Source organism: Gymnoscopelus braueri (assembly GCF_963280865.1).
Source record: "Gymnoscopelus braueri genome assembly, chromosome: 11".
Lineage (NCBI taxonomy): Eukaryota > Metazoa > Chordata > Actinopteri > Myctophiformes > Myctophidae > Gymnoscopelus > Gymnoscopelus braueri.
In genome coordinates this window covers 42,574,716-42,590,673 of record NC_137613.1, presented here as the reverse complement: position 1 = coordinate 42,590,673, position 15,958 = coordinate 42,574,716, and the positions used below count along the sequence as shown (strand labels likewise).

At 42.4% G+C, this 15,958-nt stretch overlaps 1 protein-coding gene across 1 annotated transcript; it reads right to left on the bottom strand.

The window, feature by feature from the left end:
* Positions 1-9,187: 9,187 nt before the first annotated feature.
* Positions 9,188-15,522, bottom strand: srsf4 (serine and arginine rich splicing factor 4). The gene is made up of 6 exons (XM_080443139.1): positions 15,331-15,522; positions 13,697-13,890; positions 11,396-11,562; positions 10,923-11,140; positions 10,562-10,639; positions 9,188-10,167 (listed from the first exon to the last, which is right to left on the bottom strand). Exons 1-6 carry the CDS (start codon positions 15,435-15,437, stop codon positions 9,660-9,662), a joined length of 1,272 nt encoding a protein of 423 aa, XP_080299265.1. The 5' UTR covers positions 15,438-15,522; the 3' UTR covers positions 9,188-9,659.
* Positions 15,523-15,958: the final 436 nt, after the last annotated feature.

Here is a 15,958-nt window from a genome sequence, read left to right as displayed (position 1 = left end):
CACACACACACACACACACACACATTATGTTTCAGAGGATAGCCATGCTGCCTCTGCACTGTGCCAAGGTGGACGAAAGCCTGACGAGCCTGCACTGGCTCCAGGACTTCTCCACCCTCGGTGCCAACGGTAGAGGCCCCCAGCCAGGCTGGGACCCTCCGCTGTCCAGTCACCGTCGGCCATTGGGTTTGTCTGTGGCGGCTTTGTCCCCTCTGGCCGGGGACATGGCGTCCATGGGCATTCCCCTGACCCCGGTCATGCCCACACCAGCGGCTTGCAGCCGGGCGCAGCAGAGCCTCCCAGGCGTCGTGACGCACGGCCACTACCCCGGTGGGGTGGGCTACAACACCAACGCCCATGAGAGGCCACACTTCTCCTGTCCCACGCTGATCTGCATGGCCATACAGGCCAGCGAGAAGAGAAAGCTCACGCTGGCCTCTATTTACGAGTGGTTCAGTGAGAACTTCCGTTTCTACCGCTGCGCCAAAACTAAGTCCTGGCAGAGCACCATCCGGCACACCCTGTCCGTCAACAAGGGCTTCATCAAGCTCCCGCGGGAGAAAGACGAGTCGGGAAAGGGGGGCTTCTGGACGGTTGACCCGCAGCATGTTGAGCGCCTCCTCAACGGTGTTTACAAGTTCCAGATCGACCCCCGATCCGGCTCGCAGCAGCTCCCCGGGAACTTTGAACAGAACCAGCCGAGCCAGGCGGTCGGCGGGCACAAGAGGAAGCTGCCCCAAGCCTCTGCAACTAGCCTGGCCAAAGTCCCCCGGCGCTCCAGCTCCCTGCTGCTTCGTGGTGACGAACAGAAAGAGCTGGGGTCGGTCGACGGGAACTTGGACTTGGACGCCCTCCTGGAGTGGGCCTCGAGCAGGGAGCTCAGTCCGGACAGCGGCGAGCCACTGTCCAGACTGAGCTACACACTCCCTCCTATCCAGCACCAGCTTCCGGAGCTCTGCAGTGTGGCTAGCTCCGCTGTGTCTGCGCCTCCTTCCCCTCCTAGCTGTGCCTTGGATTGGCTCCCACAGAGTCAGTGCACCATCCCCACAGAGGAGGACCTGGTGGCTGACTATGACTGGGACGCCTTCCTTGATCCAGCCTTGAGTGAGGAGCTGAGCCAGGACAGCGGGGAGCCACTTAGCCCCACCCCCACAGAGGAGGATCAGGTGGAGGACTTCGACTGGAAGTCCTTCCTCGATTCTGCCTTTGGTGGGGAGCTGAGTCTGGACTGAGGGAGCTGCTGAGCCCCATCTCCTAAGAGGAGGACCAGCCGTGAACATCAGGGAGGATTCCCTGTTTGGTTATGGAGGTCCCCCAAGATGACCCTGGTTAGTTGAGTTGAGGCTTGCTGGAGTTTCCTCTTTGATGTCCTGAGAGCATGTATGGTCTGAGATCAGCGTGTCGAGATAGGATCAGGTTGTTGGACACCAGGGCTTGTCCACACACCGGTGGGCCTGTGCACCCTGCCTCTGGGGCCCACTGCTGCTACTTTCAATTAAAGTTTTTTTTTTATTTGAACTTAAACAGGTAAGAAATCACCTACCACCATACACACATACAATACACCTGTACCTCTGTCTGTCTGTCAGTCATGGACCACACAGCAGGTTCCCCGGACTGGAGGTGGAGGTCCCCCCAGTCGAAGTTGGTCAGTCGAGCCTCGCTCGAGGCGCTCCTGATCGCTCCTGGTGCGCGTGGATGTGCTTCCACAAAGGGGGACGACTGTAGGCATGCATATATGCTGTACTGTGGCTGCCAGGAAACACTAGGAAATGTGTTTGAAATAACCTGAGGTAAGAACATTTACTTTTGTCTGTTACTTTATATGGTTTAGAGTTTAACATCAAGTAGTAATAGTCATTTTAGGAATAGCTGTTAAGAAGACAAAGGGCGAAAATGCAACAAAAAAACCTATCTGTCTTTTTATGGACCGTGTTGGAGTTTCCCCGGACTGGAAGCGGAGGTCCCCCCAGTCGAAGTTGGTCAGTCGAGCCTCACTCCTGATCGCTCCTGGTGCGTGTGGATGCGCTTCCAGAAAGGGACGACGACTGTAGGCATGCATAGGCTGTACTGTGGCTGCCAGAAAACACTGTTTGTTTGAAATAACCTGAGGTAAGCTTCATTTACTTTCGTCTGTCACTTTATATGGTTTAGAGTTTAACATCTGTGTGTGTGTGTGTGTGTGTGTGTGTGTGTGTGTGTGTGTGTGTGTGTGTGTGTGTGTGTGTGTGCACACAGACACACAATCTAAACATTTTGGGGCGTCTGGGTGTGGTAGAGGCAAAACACTCCCCCACCACCGCAGATACCTGGGTTCAATACCCAGCAGCAGCGGCGGTGCATCCAGCTTGGCTGGGCGCTTCAACAAACACAATTGGCCGTGTTTACGGGTGGGAAGCTGGTGAGGATCAAGTGATCATGTCCTTTTTGGGGCTGTACATCAAGATTATTATTGTTCTGAATACTTCATTAGTTTTGACTTCATATTTTCAATATTTCAATTTAGTTGTAATTAGTTTTTAAAGTGAGTTTGCTACTTAATCTTTTTGAAAAGGCTGACTGGATAATGCTGCCTTTGCTAGTCGTTCTTACGGAGGGGGAGAAGCTCAGGGGACGACTGTAGACATAGGCTGTTACATTGCCGCTCGCTAGCGAGCCTGGCTCTTTACCCGACTAATAACATACGCGCCTACCCCAGAAATCCAAGGTTTGCCTCCCGGCCGGTGCTACATTAGTTTTAGTTTTTTATTGTAATATGGGGTATTTGTCAGGGGTGAAATATTAAATGGTTCTAGTTTTGTGATTTCTCTAATTTCATTTACCTATAATAACCTTGATGCACATAGTAGTTTATACCTCCAAAGGTGAGGGGAGGTGGCAGCAACAGGGACTGCAAGACACTTGGGGACAATTGGGAATTGGCAATAACTAAATTGGGTTCTCCTCCCATGGATTGTCACCTTGCCGGTGGTGGAGGAGCTTGCGTTATCCCAGTGACCCAGAGAGCTAAGCCGGCTCTAGTCACGGCTTCTGGCTGGTCCAACCATGCCGGACAGCTCACAAGGGTAGGGATCAGACTAAGGACAATCCATAGTCCTCCATATTGGGGGTTGGGCATGAGGCAACAACGTCATCCCTTAAAACAAACATGTTAGAGAATTCATCACAAAATCAAAGCACTCCGAACGTCCAAGGAGATGCCAGCCACAACAACACAACCGTGGTAGCATCCCCTCCTGGGAAGCCTTGAGCATGAAACCATCAAAGAATGTAAAAACGATTATTTAAACTGTCCTGTGTCTCATTATGCCAATGCTTCCTTAGTTTTGTTTCTGAGCTATTTAGAACAGAGCTCTGCTGTGAAGGTAACAGGTGTGTGAGCTATGAGCCACTGGCATCAAAGCAGCTTGCAGAGGTGCTTGCAATGAAGGTAAGTTTTGTTCATTTCTATATTATTTCCGACTACATGCATTCTTGCTTGCTTTTCTCTGTATATCATTTGACATGAAATGCTGTACTGTATATAGTTGCTGTCTGGCAGAAACCTTGTATCTCCATATTTTAATATTATGTTTTACTTCATCATACAAGAGTGTCGCACAAACGTAGTGAAAATAGCAGATTTATAAGCTCACAATGCGTCGCGATGCGTTGTGAACTTGTAGATGGGCTAGTTTCACTATTTTAAAATCTTTTTTTAAATAAGGAACAGTTTTGGGCATACAAGGTTTCCACCCGACAGCAGCTAAATGTTTTAATACACACAGACATCCTATTATGCTTAAAATGAAAGGAGGAAGCGCTGCAGCAATGGCTCTGCTCTGTGGTGCCCCCCCAACACACACACACCAACCCCCCCACACACACACATATACACTCATGTCCTCGCCTCCCCATCCATCTGTCCACTTAACCATACTCTTTCCTTCCTCTCTGTCTGTGTTGTGCTCCAATCTCCAGGCTCCTGAGTCTCTCAGTTCTCTCAAGGTCGATGGCTGAAAGAGCAGTGCTAAGATCTCATCTGGATGAAGAGATCCCAAACCTACACCTGCCAGAGGTCAGCAGCATCATCATCATCATCATCATAACACACTGACTACACACTAGGTACGTTCTGTAGAGTCCTACTAGCAGACAGAGGTCATCACACACATGTTACTCAGCTGTCATGTTAGCCAGTTGTGTAATTAGACTACACATTGAATGAGTCTCATTCAATGTGTAGTGATTTATGGCCGTTTTCATGATAGTCGTTCTATGGTGTCAGGAGAATTCATTCATTCATTCATCTTAAATCACTTTTCTGTGTTACACTCTTCTGTTATGTGTGCACTGAACATGAGGTGTAACATTATCTGGCTTAAGGTAATCTGTTTGCTTTATGGTAATGTTTTACAACGAAATTAGTGTTTATTATCATTCATCTTTGGCCAATATGGTTGTACAAGGCACCTCTGTGGTCAGAATGTAAACAAACAGTCTATGCTGTTTTAATTCTTAATTTTATGGAGTGATGTGTGATTTGCATTTGTTAGTCCTAATTTGTATTGTGTGTGTTAAACCCAGGGTACATGTTTATTATTATTGATGTAATAGAAGACTAAATGGGTTACTAGATGTTTTTTGCCTGTCTGTGAGACGTCGTCCTGCATTCATTCATCTCACGTCTCTTTTCTGTGTGACACTCTTCTGTTTAAAGTGGACATTGTGAGGAAAGAGGACTGACTGCTCATCGTGCATATGGAGAACTGACTGCTCATCGTGCCTCTGTTCACTGCTGTTCATACCGCACACTTGGACAACTTCGGTATCTCCATTCTCTCCATTTCTTTTTCTATTTTTATTTTTTGGACTGAGGACAAATTATAAGGGCCCTTTTGGATTCTCAACCAGAGAACTAGAGGACTGTTCAGTTAATATCCCAGAAAGGACTTTTCTCTCCCCCCCCCCCCCTTTTTGGGGGGGTTTGAAGGGCAATAGGCTAGACATTTCAGGTTGGATTGGTATGTTTTTTAGTTGATTTAATAATCTGAAGGTTCATGTATATCATGTGTATCCAATATTGTTTGGACATAATCATATACGTTTCATTTTATGCTTAAGGTAGCTACTCAGTTGTGAGTTTATGACTGTTCATTAGACTTTATTGTCACACTAATTTTATCTTTATATATTGTTATTATATCATGTCATTATATGTTCACTATGACTGTTCAGACAGAGGTCAATCATCATCACACACACTGTGTACATTCTATATATGCCCTGCTAGAATAAGTACTGCATACATAGTGAAACTGAGAAACATGACCTTAGATTTTATTTCCCATCTCCCAGAGAATTGGCCAGGATATTGTTTTTTTTTTTTATATATTAATTTGTATTTTCTTTTTATAAGACATGACATTGACAAGACATAACAATAAGACAAACAAACACCAGACTATAAGGATGTAAAACATGAGTAATTAGCCTATCATATATAGGGATGGGTATTGGCAACAATCTCACGATACGATACGTATCACGATACTTGGGTCACGATACGATTATATTGCGATACGCATCACGATACTTGGGTCGTATCACGATATTGCGATATATTGCGATATATTGCGATATATTGTGATATATTGCGATATATTGCGATATATTGCGATATATACATATATCACAACTACATATTGTTTATATATACACTACATATTGAGTAGCTGCAGATCTGTGATAGGTTCTTTGAATGTTTTTCATAAAGCCTGTATCTGAAAAAGCAAAAAAAAAAAAAAAACTTTTTTTTTTTTTTTTTTTTATCGCGATATTGATACTGGAGTATCGATACAGTATCGCGAAATAAAATATCGCGATATATCGTGATATCGATAATATTGCCCATCCCTATATCATAATGAGGTATTGGATATGGGCAAACAGTACAACAGAATGCAACAGTTGGACACATTATAATTGGGTTTGTTAAAACAGAGCAGTCACACAACAGAGTCGAGATGACTCGTGATAGGACCCCAGATGTATTCGAATGTTTACAGACTGTCCGGTTTATTGCAACGCAGCCTCTCTAGATGTATCAGTGATACAAACTCATTAAGCCATCTATTAAAACAAGGAACGGTGGCACTTCCACTCAGTTAAAATTATTCTCTTTGCTACAAGTGTACCAAGCATAAGGGTTTGTTGGATAGAGTACGGCAGAGCAAGAGAGGCTTTGGGGCAACCAAACAAGGCAGTTAGTGCATCAGGTTCAATGTGAAATCCATATACACTGCTATACCAAGATTTTTTTTTTTCCCAGAATGAAATAATCTTTGGGCAAGACCAGAAAGTGTGACCCAAGGTGCCCTTGGAGATGTTGCATCTGACAGATAGTAAAACATATCCATTCCACAGGGTCACAACGTGTTGAGTTGTGACCCTGTACAGTATATCAGCTATTGTAGCTATTTTGGAACATTTTTTAAAAGGTTTGCCTACAATGACATGTCTGACAAAAAACTAACTTTTTTTCAGTATTATCTGTATTGCCTCTAAGATTATTGGCCTTCCCACGCCTACACTTTTTTTATTTATTTAAACGATACAGCCATCACATGTTTAGCACTCCCAATAGCAAATGACACCGATCATCCCCTCAATCGTCACTTTACACTCATGCCATCCGGACGAAGATATAAAACTTTGAAATGGCAGAAAGTTGGTTTTAGTAGGAGTTTTGTCCATTCTGCCATTGCTGCACTAAACAAACTGCCTCGCTGATATGCTTGTTTGTGTATCCTGGGGACTTCATGTATTGTCCTGGTGTTATGTTGTTTTGTTCTAAATTATGTGTTTTGAGTGGAACAGACTGAAGCTGAATATCCCTATGGGACGATAAAGACTATTAAAGTATCTACTTTTGATACTTTAAGTACATTTTGATACCAATACTTTTTGTACTTTTACTCAAGTACATTTTTATCTCCGGACTTTTACTTGTCAGAGTATTTCTACATTGTATTATTGATACTTTTACTTAAGTTAAAAAATTTGAGTACTTTTTACACCATTGGGGAGACGTAAACAGGCGATAGCCCTGGTTTGGTCTTTATCCAATCAGGAGGAAGCACTTATACAGAATGCAGAATAAACAAGGGAAAGTGGTCACACAAAGAAGTGAGCAAATAAATATTTTTTGGGAATTTGTAAAAATTGAAGCTGATAAATGGGAACTCTGAAATTGGCAACCAACCTGATAATGGGATTTCTGTTTAGTAAAGCGCTGGAGAATCTGACAGACCCCTGTTTCTGAACAAACACTATAGCAATGATATTATATTAACCAAGAAGTTATTTGCCTTGTATTGATGTTATACCAGGAGCATTTGATCATTATTCATGTTCCATTATTACAAGTAGACTGTTGACATAATGATTTCTATTGTATTGTGTATGATATGGACTCTTATTTTGAAGTGCTTGTTACAATGTGACTTTTGTATTCAATGAGTGAGCGAATAAACCTGCCTCAGTTACGTTCTTGACTGAGTTCCAGCAACAGCTGATGCCTCCACGTGTATTCTTAATATTTCACTTAAAATTTCTGGTCCACACGTGTAGATTGCTGCACGTTCACTCTGTCAACACAGACAATAGTACTCACATGGGTCGGACAATATTCCTGCCTTCCAGACATTAGGTTGAAACTAGTTTTGAATTGTAATATATAATATAATGTATAATAGTATTCTAATAGTAATAATTGCTATATAGTGTTTCTTCATTAGGGTATCCCTGTCTCTCCAGCTCTTTAGTAAACACAAACGGAAAATACATTTTCAGGGCAGGATATCGATTTCATCCAATCAGGAGAGGGACTCCTACAGGATAAACTAGTGAAATTGGAAGTGATTAAATCGGAACTAACATCTGTAATTTTTGGCAGAGAGATTTGGTGTAAGTCTTAGTCTTATTTAAATGGTTAAAAACTTGTATGAGCTGTTTGAACTTGTAAGATGTTTGTTATTCATTGATTCCGAAAAGTAAGGAACTAAGTGAATCCCTTTTCAGTTCAATAAAGGACGCGTCTTCGTTTCTAAATAAGGGACGATGCTGTATTTCAACAGATGGTTGATAGATGCTGTTCTTCTCTGTCAGACTCAGTTTGATATCTCACTTGACTTATTGACCTTCATAAAACTAATGACAAGCGCCCTCTTGTGGCAAAAGAAGGAATAGCCTTTAATACTGCTCATGTCAAGTAAAAAAAACAGCCATAGGGTCCCCAAAAAGAAAACACTGGGCCTCCAGTTCCAACGACTGTCCCAACACCAAAAACGTTGTCTGTGTGCCGTTTGCTTTGCCTTTTGTTTACCCGATTTGGCGCTCAGATTTCCATGGTGTGTAGTGTACATATTACTGTATATTTAAGAAAACATCTGCAACCACTTTTCCAGGTAAGTGTGATATGTGAACTAGAGGTAAATTCAGTTGCCATTGTCATAGCACCAGTATCCCACTATGCAACACAGGACAGATACAGAAGTGTAAAGAAATACAAAGCTTTAAGAATTAAAACTAATTAGTCAACAGGTAAAATATACAGTACATGTACATGGATCAAGAAATGGGTACCAAAAACCAAAGATTAGGGTCCCTCTGTACTTCGACCACTCAGCATTTACAGTGTATGAGCCATTAACAGTCAAAATACAAATTAGTCCAAGTGTTTGAACAATCTACAGCAGTACGGATAAATTAGTCAATCCACAGTGGAAAATTAATCAAATGTAACAATACTTATCCTAAGTGGCATACAGTGTATAACCTATATAGTGAAGTAGAAGTGATTTTAGGCTGCATTTATATGCACTTATGGGTAGGTTCATTAGGAGTATTACCTGAAGTTAAAACAATATTCCCGTGTTGGCTTGTGTGAACAGTTCAAACTGATGGCAATAAATGTGGGGCAGATGTCATCCCTGTGTTGAACGTGGAATTTAAACTTGGGTCTCAACTCTTAGTCACAGCATCGTGTTCTTCAAGTTCAGAGTAACACTGACTACATTGTGCTGTCGTTATACACCTTAAATATTATTGATGAGATCGAGACTTCAGTGTACTCTTGACTCCAAGTAATATTGACATCAAGGTAAAACGTCTTAATCTTCAAATAAGTGAAAGAAATAGACAAATCTAGATCAGGCATTAATCTTTATTTAATGCAAATGATAAAAAGGTTTCACGAAAGGTGATGCCATATCACAGTATGAAAACAGATCCCACGAGCACATCAACAGAATAGTATGCTTGTATGTGCGATGAACATACAAAGACATACTACAGCATCAGCATATTTTTTGATCCATTTAAACGTACAAAAATGTAGTTCTCCTCCTGTTATGTCACAAACTAACTGTTTATTTCTCATTCCATTATGTCAAAGACCTCCATAAGAGAGAACACTACTGGAAAAATATGTTGAATAAAAAATAAAATAAAATGGAGAAGCATTTGCATGAGAGACATCAAGCAACCGAGTGTATGGTATTCTACACATATTTAAAAACAAAAAACAGAGCAACACATGGTTAAGGATTTTGGGGGAATGTAAAAGGAGAACAGGGAGACAGGATAGGGGCTCATGGCAGGACAGTCCCGTCTCAGGACTAGGAACGAGAACGTGAGCGGGAATGGGAGCGCGATTTGGAGCGAGACTCTGAGCGGGAAACGGATGGGGATCGGGACCGGGCTTTGGCAGGTGTGGGGGAACGGGACTTTGATTTAGACTTGGACTTTGATCTGGCTCTGGGTTTGGATTCAACAGGGGAGTGTGAGCGAGAACGAGAGCCTCTCTCAGCAGCGCCTCCCTCCTCATCGCTTTTCGCCTGATCGCCTTTGGAGGTGGATTTCTTAGAGCGATCCTTGACTCCTGACCTAGATCTAGACCTGGAGCGAGAGCGTGATCTGGACCGTGACTCATCTTTTCGGTTCCTCTTCCCTTCTTTCTTGATCTTTTTGTTCTTCGGGCTGCGGCTCCTACTGCGACTGCGCCCTTCATCACGGCTGCGACCCTCCTTGGTTTTGTGAGCACCATTACTGCGCTCTTCATCCTCCTTCTTGCCCTTTGCCTTGTTCTTCTTGCTGCGGGAGCGGCTGCGGGAGTGAGAAGCCGCCCTGGGGACAAGACAACTTGGTAAATCAAAACGTCTTAAATTCTTTAGCTATTCTGCCCTGCCAAGCCAAAGTGCAGTAACTAAGTTTTTGGACACCGACTAATTTGTGTATCCCAAAGGTCAAATTAGCCTTCGTGATTTTGGGGGGAAAACAATTACCTCAAGAACAGATGTACAATTAGTGTAACATCATCATTTTTCAGTGATTTCTTTTTTCGTAGTTACTGCACTTGGCTTGGCAGAGCAGTCTTAGCCCCCCTATTTTTATTACCCGTTTTCCTGGTTGTTGCCATTATATGCTGATTGGTCAAGTTAAATATTGCTCCTTTCGATGTAGAATTTCACATACTAAGAGGCAGTTCCTTTGTACAATTCGCTACTGTGGTCTCTCTTACCTGGATCGGGAGCGACTACGACTGCTGCTCTCACTGCGACTACGACTCTTGCGGGACCTGCGGCTTCTGGAGCGAGACCTGGGAACCAACCGGGAATAAGTTCTTAGTCAGCAATATTGTTATGATCTTTTAAATGTCCCACCAAAACATTTATAAAAAATGTCCATGACTCATTATTTCTCCCATTTTATTCCTTCCATCCTTTCGCTTTCCCTTCACATCTGTTGTAATGCACTTTGAATTTCCACTGTATGAAATGCAATATACACATACATTTGCCTTGTTCTCCTATAGTGCCCAAAACATGTTAATTCTCAACAGGATTGTGAGGATTAGCAACCATGGTTTTTGATTTCCTTACCTGGAGCGGCTGCGACTACGGGAATAGGAGCGACGAGAACGCCTGGCACCAGGACGGTCCTCAATAAGCCGGATCTTCCTGCCGTTCACCTCTGTGCCATCCAGCTTCTCCAGGGCCCTCTTCATGTCAGCATACAGCCTGAACTCTATGACCCCCTCATTCCTACGGCCCTTGTTGGTGTCAGCATATGTCACCTCCCCTGCCTGTCTCATATAGTCCTAATGAGTGATGAAAACAAGCATTAGATGAGTACGATTTATTGTTGTCAATAGTCAAATCGATTCTATAATTGGAACTATAAAAAACTATAAAAATTAAAATGGTAAACATTTTGAATGGAGTCAATCTTAATGCAATTATCCATCAGTGGATATATTGTATATTTACTGTCCCAACAACTACTGAACTTAAATTCCCTTTAAGAAGCTTTAGAAAATGACTTGTCGTAAGACATTAGAGACTTGCCCACATACCTTCAAATCTTGCCAGCTGCAGCGGCTAGAAAGGTTCTCAACAATGAGCCGATAATCTGTCCGTGTAGGTGGGCCGTATCTGTCCCTTCCTCCACGCCCATATCCACCTTTCAAGTTAAAGAAGGAAGTCCAGAAACAATGAGGACATGAGACCAACCAAGACATGGCTACAATACTACACTCCAAGCTACACACTAGAAAACAATGTCCATATAAATTTGGGGAAAAGCAAACAAAAAGGGGGGAAATAAAGATGATAAAGAGCTACATAAAAATGTGAAATAAAATAAATAAAAACAAAACTCATTACAATTTAAGACTAGCTCATCTTTCCTATTAGACGACGAAACCTTTTATTTATGAAGAACATTAAGGCCTATGGCCAACAATTTATAGATACAAATTTGGTAGCATTGACAAAATAACCCTGCTCTACTTTAAAACAGTGAAATAAGACAAATTATTTAAACAATGACTGAAGAAGTACTTACGGTGAACTAAAGCAACTTTCTAAACTACCACATCTACTAAACATTTCACTTTTCATAAGAACAAGTTCTTTTTTCAGGCACCTATAAGAGCTGAACCCACATCTGTTTTCCTAACCCCATGGTATCCTCACCACCCGGCCTGGGCCTAATGGGAAAAGCGGTCTTCATTCACAATGGCTCCCTTTTTTGGTCTGCCCAGGGGCCCAGAATGGTCAAACCACACTCTTGGAAAGGGGACACCATGGCCAGCAATAGGGGCAGGCAGTCAGCAAAGGACTCTTTCAATTAAAACATTGAGGTTCTTTGTTAAATCTTTAACTTTATATTGACATTCATTTTAAATAAAATAAAAAAATCCTGAACAAAAAACAACAGATTACAAGATACTTCATCACAATTAAAAGTAAAAGTACAGTTTTATAGTCAAATCAATACATTTTTCAACCCATCAGCAAGCATGTAAATTTCCACATCCAAAACATTCTATGGTCCTATATTAGTGATTTCACTGAGAGACCAAGTATATGGAATCCCAGGATAATTTCAAGTCATTGGTGGCTCTGGTGCATACAAAAATGTCACTATCAACTGAAACAGTCTAACCTGACCTCCCACCATTCCCTTTCAAGTAGGGATGCACCGATATATCAGATTACAATCAGTATCAGCCCAGTTGGACTTGGTTATCTCTCAAGGTCAAAGACCATTGTTTGGCAGATAAGCGAGACGGATTAACTACTTGAAGACAAAATGTCCCGGACCAAATTATAATTTGTTAAACCAAAGAACCCATCCCTTATGTGCATCTAACCCCCTCCCCGAAACCATTACTTGATCATCTCAAGATAGGCATGTTTATATTGACCAATACTGCCTCCCCCTAGCCAGCCGGGGCGCCTGATGGAGGGGAAGGGAACTGGTTGGAATAACGTGTTCCTTCCATGCGCTACGTCCAACCAGGAAAACTCTCCCCTGTCAGGTGACAAGATGGTCAGTTGGCTCTCATGCATTGAAGGAGGCATGAGCTCAGCCCTGGCCTCCCTAGGTTGGCAGCGGGAAGGTAGTGCCCAGGATTACATAAACAATTGGCACTGGGTGTAAAAAATAGGGTTACAAAATTGTGGGATAAAAATTTAGGGGAGAAAAAAAGATAGGCATGTTTAAAAAGCTAATCCCAACTTTATACTGCATTTAAGCTAAATCCTTTAATGAAATTGGTAAAGGCTAACACAATCTATATCGGTTTATATGAATTGGGAAATAGGGGATAAAACCAAAACAAAAACTCTACATATTTATGTCTATATCTATATCAGTGCATCCCTACTTTTAAGTGCTATGAAATACTGCGTTGTGCACAATACATTTGAAAGAAAGGGTAGGTAGATAAATTGAATTGTTGGGGCCCTAATAGCTGAAAGCTTTGCCACACCTGTATGCTAATTCAATCAACAGAAACTGGGTGAAAGGCTGAATTAGTCCAAAATAGTATTAGCTAGGTGACATAGAAAAGTATGTTACTCATGAAAGACCACCAATTCCTCTTTGTTACTAAACATTTTTTAAGGATAAGAAAGCTATAGCAGAAATGTGTTATGGGTTGACTACCTGATTCCCACATATACACCTTCAAAACAGAGTACATATTAATTGAATGCACATCAGCCACCAAGGACGAGCTTAAAATTCATGCAAGTAATGTGATTTAACAGTGATTCTCTGAAGTGGATGAAAAGCCCTCCACAAACACATTTAGTCCCAAATCTATAAAAGCGACATTTTAATGAGAACTTACTCCTTCCTCCTCCACCTCCCCCTCCTCCACCACCACCACCTCCACCTCCTCCGCCGCCGCCGCCGCCACCACCACCACCATAGCCTCCATCTCGACGTGGTCCCTTGGTGTGCTCCACTATAACCCTCTCTCCACACAGGTCTTTCCCATTGAGGTCGTCCACAGCATCATCTGCATCACGGGGGTCATCGAATTCGACAAACCCATACCTTCAAGATAGAGAATTTTGTCAATGAATGCAGCATAATAACAATATTGTGTACATGCACACCAGTGCAAACACATGCAATACAAATAAAAGATAAGAGTTTCCAAATTTCTCTTGTCAATATGCACACCAGAGACCCCCCCCCCCAACTAACTGAGTAAAACCACAATGAGAAATCATAATTACATGTGAACTTTAAAACATCCGTCTTAACTAGGCGCGTTAATAATACAGAGTGCATTTTCCATTTTCATCAGGCAAAACTGAAGAAAACTGCATAGTCCACCAACATACCGTAAATACAAAGAACAAAAGGTAAATAAGCCTCACAAGTAAACAACCTCCTATATTGTTACGTTTTTTTGGCGTTGTTTGTTTCACCCTCACGCCCCTTATTTTTGGCTAATTAAATGATAGGATCGGTTATTTTGGGGCAATAATAAATAGGGATTCAGTGATTAAGCCACCATCATCGATACCATAAAAAGGGATTTAATTACAGTCAACGCCAGTGTTCTGCATGTTGAATGTAGCCACGCACCGCACGCTTGTCTTTGTAAACCTGACAGTGTTGCTGGTTGTACAACAACATGGCCACGTAGCATCTGGAAACACAGCAGCAGCAGGCTAGCAAGTAGCTACATCGTTAGCATGCCGCTATAGCTTCAATAGCATTAGCATGTGTTACCACCGGTCAAATGTTTAAGATCTGTAGTAGCACAAATGCTATACACTCACTAAATGTAAATTCACTCATTTGGTGAGTGTGTGTGTGGTCTTTTTCTACACTTTACAGTAAAAGTAATGTGATTTGCATCAAATCACTTCGAGGCAATAACTTTATTTTCCCCCTCCCACACTAACAAGAGTTAGCAAGCCAGCCTTGTTTGGTTCATGTATGCATTAACAAAAACTATTTGAGGGTAAATATAGCCTTACTTTCAACCGCAAATAGTAAAAAATAATAATAATTTTGGTTGAAAATGCGTCGCTTTTGTCGAGGCAAAGGCTCGTGCGATACGGTACACATGAGCCTGTGTGGTGCGGGGGGCCTGCATAGTTGCCAGATTTTGAGAGAAGCAAGCAACCAGGTCTATGAAAACAAAATATTTTCAGATGGGGGGGGGGGGGGGGGAGTCTGTGGACAATTACATTAATTTTGGGTGCGTAACATGAAAATGTTTGAGAACCACTGGCTTAAACAGCATTTAAGAAACAAAAACAACTACACTTCAGAAACGAGGCCCAAAAAAAACGCAAACCGCAGCTAAACAATATTTACAAGCGACTTTACAGAAAAAGAAGCCCAGTGTGGCTTATAATAAGCGGACATGGCAACACTGGGGCCTGCAGTGAAACCAGGCCCAACATGCCGCGGCCTAACCAAGACTACACGTTGTTGTTTTTAGCCTCCATAATAACACGGTTATTTCAACCTTACCCGTTTTTCAGATCGACTTCCAGTATCTTCCCATAGCCTTTGAAGAACTTCTCAACGTCCTTCTCTCTGGCTCGGTAGCTCAGTCTTCCAATGTATACTCTCGACATGTCTGTCCCTGCTTTGTGTGGGTGTGTGTGCAGCCCGGTGCGTCTCACGTTAACACACACAGTAAAGGACAGGAGGTAGTGGTGGTGAGTGAGAAACTCAGCGTGAGGCACATAGACAAGACACGTGACTTATATGGATGGGCGTGGCTTTCAGTGTTGCCAGATTTTGCGAGAGAAATAAGCAATAAGCAGGGGCCAGTTGCACCACCTCACACTAAGTTCAAACTTAGCCTAGTTATAGCTTAAACACATTCAATCCGGGAAAGTCTCTCTGTCATTTTAGATTTCTTTGGCTATTCAAAAATAGCAGATATACAAGCTCATAGCGCGGCATCGAGTGCCGCGCTATGAGCTTGTAGATCTGCTATTTTTTTTTAAAAATCGTTTAAAGATTTGCACAAATTTTCACATAAAAAAACAAAAATAGCAGATCTACAAGCTCATAGCGCGGCACTCGGTGCCGCGCTATGAGCTTGTATATCTGCTATTTTTGAATAGCCAAAGAAATCTAAAAATGACTC

What these genes read in the sequence shown, in the direction of transcription:
- srsf4 (XM_080443139.1), bottom strand. Translation starts at nt 15,437, where the DNA reads ATGTCGAGAGTATACATTGGAAGACTGAGCTACCGAGCCAGAGAGAAG. An exon ending in GAAGTCGATCTGAAAAACGG is followed by an intron (nt 13,891 to 15,330) that starts GTAAGGTTGAAA and finishes TCTATCTTGAAG; the next exon opens with GTATGGGTTTGTCGAATTCG. An exon ending in CGTAGTCGCAGCCGCTCCAG is followed by an intron (nt 10,640 to 10,922) that starts GTAAGGAAATCA and finishes GTTGGTTCCCAG; the next exon opens with GTCTCGCTCCAGAAGCCGCA.